The 11,942-nt window shown below is 36.4% G+C and overlaps 2 protein-coding genes across 2 annotated transcripts; one reads left to right on the top strand and one right to left on the bottom strand.

Annotated features, from left to right (window-relative positions):
* The first annotated feature begins 778 nt into the window (after nucleotides 1-778).
* Nucleotides 779-1,794, top strand: LOC137748732 (thylakoid lumenal 19 kDa protein, chloroplastic-like). Its single transcript, XM_068488910.1, has 2 exons — nucleotides 779-1,199; nucleotides 1,338-1,794. Exons 1-2 carry the CDS (start codon nucleotides 821-823, stop codon nucleotides 1,712-1,714), a joined length of 756 nt encoding a protein of 251 aa, XP_068345011.1. The 5' UTR covers nucleotides 779-820; the 3' UTR covers nucleotides 1,715-1,794.
* A 4,547-nt stretch (nucleotides 1,795-6,341) lies between these two features.
* On the bottom strand, nucleotides 6,342-9,118 carry LOC137748104 (zinc finger protein WIP2-like). The gene is made up of 2 exons (XM_068488190.1): nucleotides 8,423-9,118; nucleotides 6,342-6,800 (listed from the first exon to the last, which is right to left on the bottom strand). The coding sequence occupies exons 1-2, from the start codon at nucleotides 9,116-9,118 to the stop codon at nucleotides 6,342-6,344; spliced, it is 1,155 nt and encodes a 384-aa protein (XP_068344291.1).
* Nucleotides 9,119-11,942: the final 2,824 nt, after the last annotated feature.

Below are 11,942 nucleotides of genomic sequence, written 5' to 3'. Positions count from 1 at the left end.
TGTTCTAAAATTCCGTGGCGCTAGGCGGTTGGCCACCGCCTTGATTAGTGCCTAGACATTTGAAAATTAAGAAATGGTGTATAGACCTACTCAGGGCCTCGTCTCGACCGCCTTGGCACCCGCCTAGCTCACCTAGACCCGCCTAGGCACCAACCTAGGTCGCGACACACTTAGACAGAAAATAGATAACTTTCATTTTGCATTTTATTTTTTTTCAATAAATTATAAGAGACTTATTAAATACTTAAATGAACACACATTATATGCTTGTTCCCTATGTTTTCATTATGTTCGAATACTTCATAATATATATATATATATATATATATATATTATTCTATTTTATAGTTTATGATGAAATTATATATATTTTAAGTATAAGTAGACACTTATTTACACGAAATATAATAGATTTACTTAAATCCACTTAGTCCATCTAAGTACCCCCTAAACCCCGCCTAGGTGCTAGCCCCAACTCGCTGCCCGACTAGCACCTAATGTCTTTTAAAACCTTATTGTAAATACACATTATTGATAAAGAGTGAAATAATGTGCATTTCTCACATGAAGCGATGCAAGTATTATTATCCTAATATCTTTGTCACTTGGATACTTTCTCTATCTCCATACATCCTCTAGGGTGGACAGGAAAAAGGGTAGGGTCCATCTTGTGGTATACATGATTGGTCAATGGCCAATTATCCGAGCTTTCTCCCACCACATAGGATAAGGAAAATCTCAAATTAAAGATAACAAACAAATTAAAGAACCACAAAGATATCAAACAAATTAAAGAACCACACCCCCTCAATCCAATCCCATGGCTAACATGTTCTCACCCTCAACCTTCTTCTCCTCCACCACCACCAACACCACCAACAACATCACATCTCCAAAACCACCTCAAACTCCCCTACCGCCCAAATCCCACATCCCTATCCCACCCTCTAAACCACTCTTAACTACCTTAACCGCCACACTAACTGTCACCGCTGCTGCAGCTGCCATCCTAACCGCCCCTCCACCCTCGTTGGCAGACTCCACAGCAGAAACAACTTACCAAATCTACTACGGCACTGCTGCCAGCGCGGCCAACTATGGCGGTTACGGTGGCAACTCCGACAAGAAAGCCTCCGCCGAATATGTCTATGACGTGCCAGATGGATGGAAAGAGCGTTTGGTCTCAAAAGTCGAAAAGGGTGCGTACATATATGCTCACTACATCTGCAACATATGTGTCACATGCTAATTACGTTGTGGCGCTTAATATAGACATATTTCTATTGTCAAACTGTGAATCTGAACTCAATATTTAGTGTATCTTTCTCGATGAACAGGTACAAATGGGACTGATAGCGAATTTTACAACCCGAAGAAGAAGTCAGAAAAAGAGTACTTGACATTCCTTTCCGGGTTTAGGCAACTAGCACCGAAGGATGCGGTGCTGAACAATTTGGCTCTGTCAGATGTGAACTTGCAGGACTTGCTAGCAAGCGCGGATAATGTGACATCGGAGGAGAGGAAGGACGAGAAGGGACAGGTTTACTATGTGTATGAGATCGATGGAGTTGCTGCTCACAGTTTGATTTCAGTGACTTGTGCTCAGAACAAGCTGTATGCACATTTTGTCAATGCGCCAACGACAGAGTGGAACCGTGACCATGACTTGTTGCAGCATGTTCATGAGTCTTTCAAGACTATTGGATCTTTTTAGCTTATTGCATTTGATGACTTTTGACAATGTGGTTCTGCTCATTTGAGAAATATATACAGATTTCGACTACAAAATAAAACGACTTTCGATAATTCCTTTCCATGCAGGCCTCCCCATCTGCTTATTCTTTCAATTTAATTTCCATAAGCACTTCAAAAATAGGAATTTATAGCTTCTTTTGCGCATTAAGAAGTTCCGTGCTATTATGAAATGAGTTGTGATTCCTACCAAATGTGACTTGGAATACAAGTTTTCTCTTAAAAAATTGTTACTGTCCTGCACAAGTAGAAACCAGAACAAGTCAAATTGTACTGATTACTGGGATGTAAAGTGCTTTTTCTGAACTGTCCGAATTGAATAAAAAAAAAAAAAATGAGTTACTGAGACTGAATACATGATTGAGTGTAAAGAACCGCATATTTTACGAAACAAACCAATATAGCTAAAATTCAGTTGGAAACGGCTTCTAATACCCATGGACTGATGAGCAAAAGGAGGAATCCACGCAACGAAGGGCTCGCGTCTGTCTAGCTAGTGGTGAGCCACTAGCTTACCAAGGCGATGATCATGTAGCTAGTCCAAGAAAATGATCAGCCACACTGAGACTGAGACACAGGCCATACTCCTACGGGAGGCTGTAGTGGGGAATTTTTTGCAATGGGCGAAAAGCCTTGACGGAGCAACGCCGCACATCAACTTTCACCCATCAAAGCAAAGTTAAATATTCAGGAAAAAATTAAAAACAAAGATTGTTATGGATTTATAAACTATTTAACAAACTTGATATTAACAAGTGATACATTTAATTATTTAAAGCAAATTCAACAGTGGCTAATACAAAGTGAAGCCATCATCATAGGAAACATGCCATCCCTTTTGACAAGGTGTGGCATTTTCATCATACTCTTGACAGCAGCTCCATCTCTTCTTCCAATTCCCACTTCCAGTGTTTGGTCTCTTGTTCTTCTCATTCCATTTGTACACAATTACTCCAGACTTGTCACTCCACTCTCCATCAATCCCTTGGTGTGGTGGAGCTAGAGCAAATAATCCTTTCTCCCCTACAAAACCATATCCAATTATCAACATAGCAATGTTATGCTCACTATTCGCTAAATTTTGTAAGCCGAGTGACGTGATATTTTTACTGCCTATCGTTTATTCAAATCTAGAGATTTAAGCACGCTCGGAAACTAAGAAAATAACTTTTGGTCAAATCTTGTTCTATTTTTCTCTATCTCCCTTAATGATTCAATCCCATTAGAAAAGTTAACCAAATAACTAAATATTGTGTCCATGTTAGCCAGAACTAGAGACGATAACGTTTATGTAATTTGATTTTAAATTTAACCGAATTCTAGCTCATGTTGCTGGAGATGCTAGGAAAGTGATTTATGACACTTATTTTCTTCTTTTGCACACCGTCTTAGTTTTAGCGCTTAATTCTCTTTTGAATTGTATAATCTAATCCAATTGCTAGAAGAAAAAGAAATAGTATATGCAGAACGCGAAAAAAATATGCAGAAATCATTTTCCTAAATTTGGTTGGTCCTCGTATTATCGATATCCACGTCAATCAATCAAAAGGAAACACGCTTTTAGTAAAAGCCCACAAGATCCCAATTAACATGTGGATGAGAAACTGAAAGAGGAAATTAACATGTGGATGATTGTGGTATGAAGATTATAATTACCAGTGGTGTGGCCGTGGAAGGAGCAAGCAGTAGGGGAATTGTCGTGGTCTGAGTAAAGGGTGCTGCATCTCAAGCACCGCTTCTTCTTCGTCTGGATTTGGGATGAGCTTGTTTTGCTATCTCTACTACTTGAGCAATTCTTGACCGTCAAACCATTTGACTGCCTGCATAAGAAGATTTGAGTAATGCCCGAAGCTAGAGCCATGAAAATACTCAGTCTATTGTGTCTTGTGTGTATTTAGACAGAGAGGAGGAGAGAATATGATATCTGGAAAAAGGAAACTAAGGCGGGTGGGGGCGAGTTGACTGAAGAAGGATACTTTAGAGCATAGGTAACAGTTTTTTTAGATGTAACTCTTTAAAAACAAGTTTGTTGACGCAAATGAGAGTTTGAAAATTAAAATTTGTTGAGACTCACAACTTTGCTAGTCCACAGATTTTATTATTATTTTTTACTCCATTAAGTGACTTTTTTTAGTATTTAGTTTTTGGGAAAAAGTTAACAAAGACACATTGTTATAAGGGTATAATGCTAGAAATACTAAATTTGTAAACTAAATTTTGTAACCTTGTGACATGGAAATTGACAGTTAGATTATTACTTAAATGTTGATTAACATGCTTATTTTTTGGGTAAAGTACAAAAAACTACCTCAACTATTGGTGTCACGACACTTTAATACCTCATCTTTTAAAATTGACAATATCATACCTCATCTTACGAATTTGTGTCAATGTTATACCTTCTGTTAGCTAGGTGTGAATTTCTCAGTTAAATGCTGATGTGGCTTGACCCGGGACCATTTTTTATTAAAAAATTATTAAAAACTAAAAAAAATCATTTGATATTTTTTAAATATTAAAATAATAATAAAAAGTTATTAAAAAAAAAAAAAAAAAAAAAAAACCAACATCAGTTCGTCCCCTCCCCCTTCTCTCTCTTCTCCCCATCTTCATCTTCTTCCCCCTTTCTGCAATTGCAACCCAGGAAAAAAGAAGAGAAAAAAAAAAAAAATAAATAAAAACCAATTTGTTTTCCCCGCTCCCCACCCCCTATTCTCCCCGCACCCAACCTCCCCACCTTCGCACCCACCCTCACCCACCCTCTGCACCCACTACCTGCAACCAAAAAAAAAAAAAAACCCAGATCCCGTTGACGTGGAATCGGGAAACCTTCGCCAGGGCGATTCCGAAGGTTGAGAACCTGGGCGCGGAGAAAATGGTAGGGGGGGGGGAATGGGTGTGGAGGGAAGAGGGTGGATGCGGGGGGACGGACGATTTGATTTATTTTTTTTTGTTCTTCTTGTTCTTCTTCTGCAGGTTGGGTTTTTTTTGGGGGGGGGGGGGGGGGAGGACGAACTAGGTTTCCCATTTTTTTTTTTTGTTCTTCTTCTTCTTCTTGTTCTTGTTCTTCTTCTTCTTCTTCTTCTTCTTCTTCTTCTTCTTCTTCTTCTTCCTCCTCATTCTTTCTAGGTTGCAGGGGGTTGGGTTGGGTTTTTTTTGGGGGGGGGGGAGGACGAACTAGGTTTCCCATTTTTTTTTTTTGTTCTTCTTCTTCTTCTTCTTCTTCTTCTTCTTCTTCTTCTTCTTCTTCTTCTTCTTCTTCTTCTTCTTCTTCTTCTTCTTCTTCTTCTTCTTCTTCTTCTTCTTCTTCTTCTTCTTCTTCCTCCTCATTCTTTCTAGGTTGCAGGGGGTTGGGTTTGTGGTGGGGGGAGGGGGTCGAATTGGGTTTGGTTTGGGTTTTTTTTTTCTTTCTCTTCTTCTTCTTCTATCTGGGTTGTAGGAAGATGGGGAAGAGAGAGAGGGGGGAGGGTCGAAAGGAGAGGTTTTTTTTTAATATTTTTATGTACTTTTTTTAATTATTTTAATATTTAAATAATATTAAATGATTTTTTTTGTTTTTAATAATATTTTATTAATTTTTTAATAAAAAAGGGTCCCGGATCAAGCCACGTCAGCATTTAACTGAGAAATAAACGGTCAAGCTAACGGAAGGTATAACATTGACACAAATTCTAAAGATAGGGTATGACATTGTCAATTTTAAAAGATAAGGTATGAAAGTGTCGTGACACTAATAGTTGAGGTAGTTTTTTGTACTTTACCCTTATTTTTTTTATTGGTGACACATCATTTAGTTTGGAAATTTAGTCTACAAATTTAATTTACCTACATTACTTTTACTACAACAAATTGAAAAGTGGGATAGAGAGCCTAAATCTAGACAATGTTGAACATTTTCTAAATTTGGAGACTCATTTGACAACTTTATTGGAGTACAAAAATTCTACGTGACACTTCAAATTTAATTTTGTGAACTCTCTTGGAGATGCTCTAAAAGTTATCTCATTTTCATAGGTTTTTTATTATGTTTACTACATAAAAGTTAAAACATAGTGCTAACTTCATGTTACACCCTCTAGGCTTGAAGTTATCTCTAGAATAAATTTGGAAAATTCAATTTTCTCATATTGCACCTTAAGGTATTAAAATTGGATCAGTATTGTTTTTTTGGTTTGATTGATTTTATGACAAAAGGTGTAAATTTGTTTTTTTTTTTCAAGTTTCGAACCAATTGTATTATTATACTTGGTGTACCGAGTCGTATTCTCAGCACACTACCGAGTCATGTTCCCAATCCCAACCCATTGAAAAATCTCTCTACACTAAGACCCAAAACTGAAAATTGATGTGGGAAAAAGATGCCTCTTCAAAAAAATTCATCAATTTATATTATCTCAACCATGTATACTATCTTAATTGTATTGTTTACAGTTGAAGTTCATAGGTTGAAATATATGAAATAAAAATATACATAAGAAAGGCAAAGCCAAGGTACCATATGTCCATTCATGAGGATGAGTAACAAATATACATTTGGAGATAGTACATATGAGCTCAAGGTAGAGATAAGACACACACACACATCAATATTAACCTTGCAATGTACACCATCTTGTAGCCTCAGCTTCATGTTCAATTTCGGGTGCGGGTTCATCTTCTTCTTCGAAACACTTAATATCGAACGATCCATGGCCAGGACCAAAGGCCTTGATGTGGTCTTTGAGAGACCTCTTGTGCTTAAAATCAGAGCCACAAATGCAGTACCAAATCTTGCCACAATTTTTCTCATGGGTTCTCCAATCACCTTTCACAGCAAATGCCTTGCCACAGCGTTTGCACATGAAGGACCGGACACCGTGATTTCTCTTGTAATGTACCTGAAGAGTTCTGAAGTCTTTGAGTGGCTTTGCACCTCTAGGGTTGTCAATGTTGTGCTTGCAACCTGGTGCACAGCAGTAGCAAGGGAGTCTTAACATGGCTGTGGGTTGAGTTCTCTTTAGGGAGTCTGGTCCTTTCCTGTATTGAGAACCATGCCCCCACATATGCATCTGTACAGTTAATTAATTTCATGCATGTGCAGGGAGAAGGAAAAACAAAAAAACTAATGTTAGAGCCAAAAGATGTACATATATATATATATACACACACACACACATATATATATATATATATATAATTCCATACAAATAAGAATCCTAATTATATGCACCTAGAACTTTTGATGCCTTATAACTTCTGCAAGTTAAAGCTATACATTTCAAACATCGATGTATATAGTATATATGAATAATACCTTTCTCTTTCTCTTCAAATAGAAATTCTTAGATTCATACCAATTACAGTTGATATATGTGTTTCTATTTTCTTTGTATTTTAACGAGTTATGTGTAATTTAAAAAAAAAAAACAATTATGGAAGGATGCAAGTATTATCCTTATATAAATACCGATATGTTGCCTATGAGAGAAAAAGGGGCAGAAAATTGGCAATCTTCTTGCACTGTGAAATGAATATCGTAACTTTTGTACCCGTCACTAGGCGGAGTGAACGAAGCTAGAATTATCATTGGCCAAGAAAATTCATCGTTTTTGAGGTAGGTGTGTTTTCAGGCGCAGGAAACAAGTTTGATATACGGACAGAAAACTATTAAAAACTATGTCAAACAGGTACCTTTCACACATTTTCTTAGCCTAGAAGAAATAATCCACATTTATATTCCCCACTAAGATGAAAGTTTAGTTTCAAAAGTCCTTAGGAGATTCAAATGTCAATAACATACTAACACTTAACGAATAAAAAAATATGTAAATCATAAATTAATTCCATATAGACTATTGCAAAGTTTCTTAAATTTTCAACATGGGACATTGTTCACATTCTCACATGCTTAGCTAAATTTTTAGTTGAACACGTGAACAAGTTTAATTAACAGGATGACTTGAAGCACATATATGTAGTTATGGACTTGACATGATCTTACCGACTCTAATATCATGAAGAACTTCTCATATATGGGATCAGCTACTTTCACCGATTCTAAATAAGAGGTCTGAGTTTGAATTTCGTGAATGACAGGTTTGATATCAATTTATTTTCCGACCGTAGTTAACATATAATTGTATCAGGGAAAAAAAACATGTCATTAAATCTCCAAAATTGTAAAATGCACTACAGTATTATTTAGTTCTTAATTCAACTGATTATGCAAATAGTAGTATACATCCAGCTGCCACCAATTGATAAATATCATGATCTCTCCATCACCCTCATCATAGCTTCATCTTTTCTGTTAGTGAAGCTGTCATGCTAGTTAACAAGCCTTGGTACTGGAAGTACTACTACTTCTTGGTGTGTGTGTGTAATTAAATTGCTTCTGCAGCAGTTTAAAATTCTGTCCGCAGGGAGGCTTTTTCAGATCAGAAGGAACATGAACATCCAAATATTAATGGTAAGAGTACACAACTAAAAATGAAAGACACATGCATACAACACATAGTTTATTAAGCCACAATTAATTAAACACGCACAGGCGACCTCACTGAACTAATTAACCTTCAATGGTAACTGGGGAAACTAATTAACCTTGATCCAGATATGGAAATAAGAAATGGCAAGGAAATAAGAGAATTTGTAAAGGGATTTCTTTCTTCATATGTTTATAAAGAAATACCTGCAAGTTATTGTATCTGTTGAAAGTTTTGGAGCAAATAGAACATGAGAACTGAGTTGGGCCACTAAGAATCTGAGCAGGGGTGGGAATCCAGTAATGACCACCCTCGTTTAGTCTGTCCACGGCCACAATAGGGTTACCTGATGAAACCACATGACTAATAGTACTACTGATCGCTCCTCCCGTAATATGATCTTGATCTGCATACTGAGATTGCACATTACTAGAATTAGAAGAACTTGGGGGGCCTATGTGTAGGGCTACAGTCAAGTTCTCGTCGTCATTGTCGCCATCACCATCATCATAAACAGCATCATATTTGTTCATGGTTTCCTCTTCCATTGGAGTAATCGGACTGCCGCTTGAGGGCTCATGACGACGTTCCTCTTCTAGGACCCCTCTAGGGCTTAATAAGTTGTTTAGAAGAGGAAGAGCTTCTTTGAGAGGAGGTGAGGAAACATTAATATGGTCATTAATGGATGAGGTCATCTGGCTTTGACTATTAGAGGATTTGTAGTCAATGAATAAATTATGTGAAGAGTAGGAGTGTGGAGGATTGGATATATTCAAATTAAAGGGGGAGTTGGCAAAAGAAGTAGCAGTAGAGAGCAATGAAGGGCAATGGTGAGGGCGGAGAGGCATAAAGTTGATCCATCCATTATTGTAGAGATTGGAGGAGTTATAGGGGTCTGCCATGGTAGAAGAGTATTCTCAGTCTCAGTGAAGGACTGTAGGAAGACACAGTTTTGGCTGACGGTGTGGCACTTTGGCCAGAATGAGATTGGTATATATATAATGAGAGAGAGAGAGAGTATGATCCTGCAGGTAAAAGAAATAAACTGAAGCTGTGGAAAGTCAAGAAATTTTTACCCCCCTGTGTGGCAATTAAAAAAACAGAAATTGACAAGATGGGGAGATAAAGTCAGGTAGCAGACCTGCAGCATGTCTCCATAGAGAGAGAGAGAGAGAGAGAGAGAAGAGAAGAGAGAGACGGGAATTTAGCCAGGTTATTTTTGGTCTTAACATTTTCACTTTTTATATCATGCTTCAAGCAATCAAGTCGTTTCTTGATGAGGGTCTGAGTCCATCCATGCATTTGCTGACTTTTTATATCTTGCTTCAAGCAATCAAGTCATTTCTTGATGAGGGTCTGAGTCCATCCAGCATTTGCTTGGATGGGCGTGAACAATGTTTCATATACATGCAGTACCGCTCCCTCTTTCTTGCTTTGCTGGTCAACAAACTCGTGAAAGCAGGTGTGACGTTGGGGTTTGAAATTTTTGAGGTGTAGTCTTCAAGTTTTTAGGTGCTCTTGGAAGGAAGTCAAGTTCCAACTCTAAATCGGAGTAAGATTCTCTCCCCTTTGATCCTCTTTTTTCTCTTTCTTTTTCTCTCTCATTTTTGTTTTTGTCTTTCTCTCCTTATAAAATAAATCAATACAAGATGTTAACACGGTTTAATCGTAACCATTTAAATAGGAGGAGATAGAAGATGAGAGAAATTTGGAGGGGTAGAGAATCTTACTCCCTCTAAAACGGTAAATACTTCACATCTTTATAAGCCCTTTTACTGGTGGGGATATTCAAGCCAAACACATATAGTATGTGTGATCAACTTACTATGATACTATGAAGAAAATTGAAGTTCCATCTAAAAATAATTGATTATAGGGTGAAGTGTTAATTTAGTCCCTAAATTATCACCTCAGTGAAAATTAAGTCCCTGAATTAATTTTTTTTTTTCAATAAAATAAGTCCCTAAATTCATTAAAAAATTGTTAATTTCATCCTTACTGTTATATTCAAAGTTATTTTATCAAACTTTTCGTCAACCACGAGCTGATGGCCTAGTGGTAAATGGCAGATTGCGAGGCTTCCTTCAAATTAAAAATTGGATGGTCTTGGGTTCAAAACCTGCTGCTAGTGTGGAAGCCAGACTTGTGGCCAGACGGAGGCTGAAATATCTCTGTGAGTCTTTCCGGCCCTAGAATGGGTGGATAACCGTGACTTAAATTGACAAAAAATTGAATATAGTAGCTTCAAATCTAATATTAGAGATGTAATTTGTAGATTTTAATACTTCAAGTACATATTTTTTTTGAATTTTTTTTTTAGAAACCTACTTTTCATTCAAGTGATAATTCAAAAACTAAATTGACAATTCACCGTTAATTATAAGAGAGGAGCTCAACTTTTTATAAGCAAGTATAAGGCCTTTTAACTTGCCAATGTTAAACAACACCTCCACATTGTCACACCATTCAAATATCATCCATAAAAAATCAACAAAAAATTAAATATCATTTCGTTGATTTACTTATTATCTTGGTTATTTTAAGTGTTCAATTAAGACATTGTTCATTTGTTTATTTACCAATAAAAGTAATTAGCCAAACTTGCTGACACTTTCTAATTGATATTGTGGAATATTGTATGTAAGACCACTTGGATCAGAGAGTGTTGAATTCTTCAAGTGTGTTATTTTGGTGTGAAATCACTGTTATAGTCTTAGTCAATAAAAATAAAATAAAAAAACCATATTTGAGTTAGTTGAATTTCCAATGCGAGAAATTGATTTAGTTTAATCATCGTTGTGATCATTTTATATGACGTTTGATCAAAATTAATCGTCGCTACCACCAACATTATCACCATTGCTATTTCTTCATCTTCAACAACCATAAACCACTATTACACCACCATCTCAATATATGCGGCCTGATTTGTATCGTACATTCATTGTGAGATAGGAAGAGAAAGCGAGACATGAGAGATTTTTAAGTGTACCCAAACACGAGTTGGTGCACTCGTGTTATAATATAAGTAGAGCGATATTTAAAAAAAAAAAAAATATATATATATATATATATATATTCTTTATTATATTATGATATGTGATGTACTTACCCACGTTCGGAATATATAAAAAATTTCTAAAGAGAGAGAATAGCTAGCTCTTTAATTAATACTCAAGGGACAAGTAACGCTGCAGGGGACAATTTGAATTGTGACATGTTTTCTTTGACTAATACTGGAACAAGCAAACTCAATTCATATGTTTTTCGATAGATGTAGTGCGTACTTGGTATGAATCACTTGTCATTTCATGATAGAAAGGTTCACATGGTATGGGCATCATGGCCTCTAACTTTGTAACTGGAATTTAAGTGGTGTGTAATTTCATGTTTTTATATTTCAAATTTTAAAGGTGCGTTTGGATCAGGAATTTTGAAATTCCATAAAACTTAATTGACTTAAATTAGTTAAGAATGCACCACAAATTTATGTGGAGGGACTTTTAAAATGATCAGATGCTATACATTAGAGAGTAGCTTTGTAGTAGCCTTTTAATATTTGAGATGAAGACTTTGTCTTGGAGATCTATGATTTTATATTGACTAAATTTTAACTAAAATGACTAGAGATAGCTGTTTTTAGCAAACTAGCAAATTTTTATTCTATGTGGCTGCTTCCTACTATCTTCTAACCATCTCCATCTTCTACCTAGTTATGATCGCGTT

This window comes from Pyrus communis, chromosome 10 (genome assembly GCF_963583255.1).
Source record: "Pyrus communis chromosome 10, drPyrComm1.1, whole genome shotgun sequence".
NCBI lineage: Eukaryota > Viridiplantae > Streptophyta > Magnoliopsida > Rosales > Rosaceae > Pyrus > Pyrus communis.
Note: the sequence above shows the minus strand (reverse complement) of the source record. Positions and strands in the feature narration are given on the sequence as shown.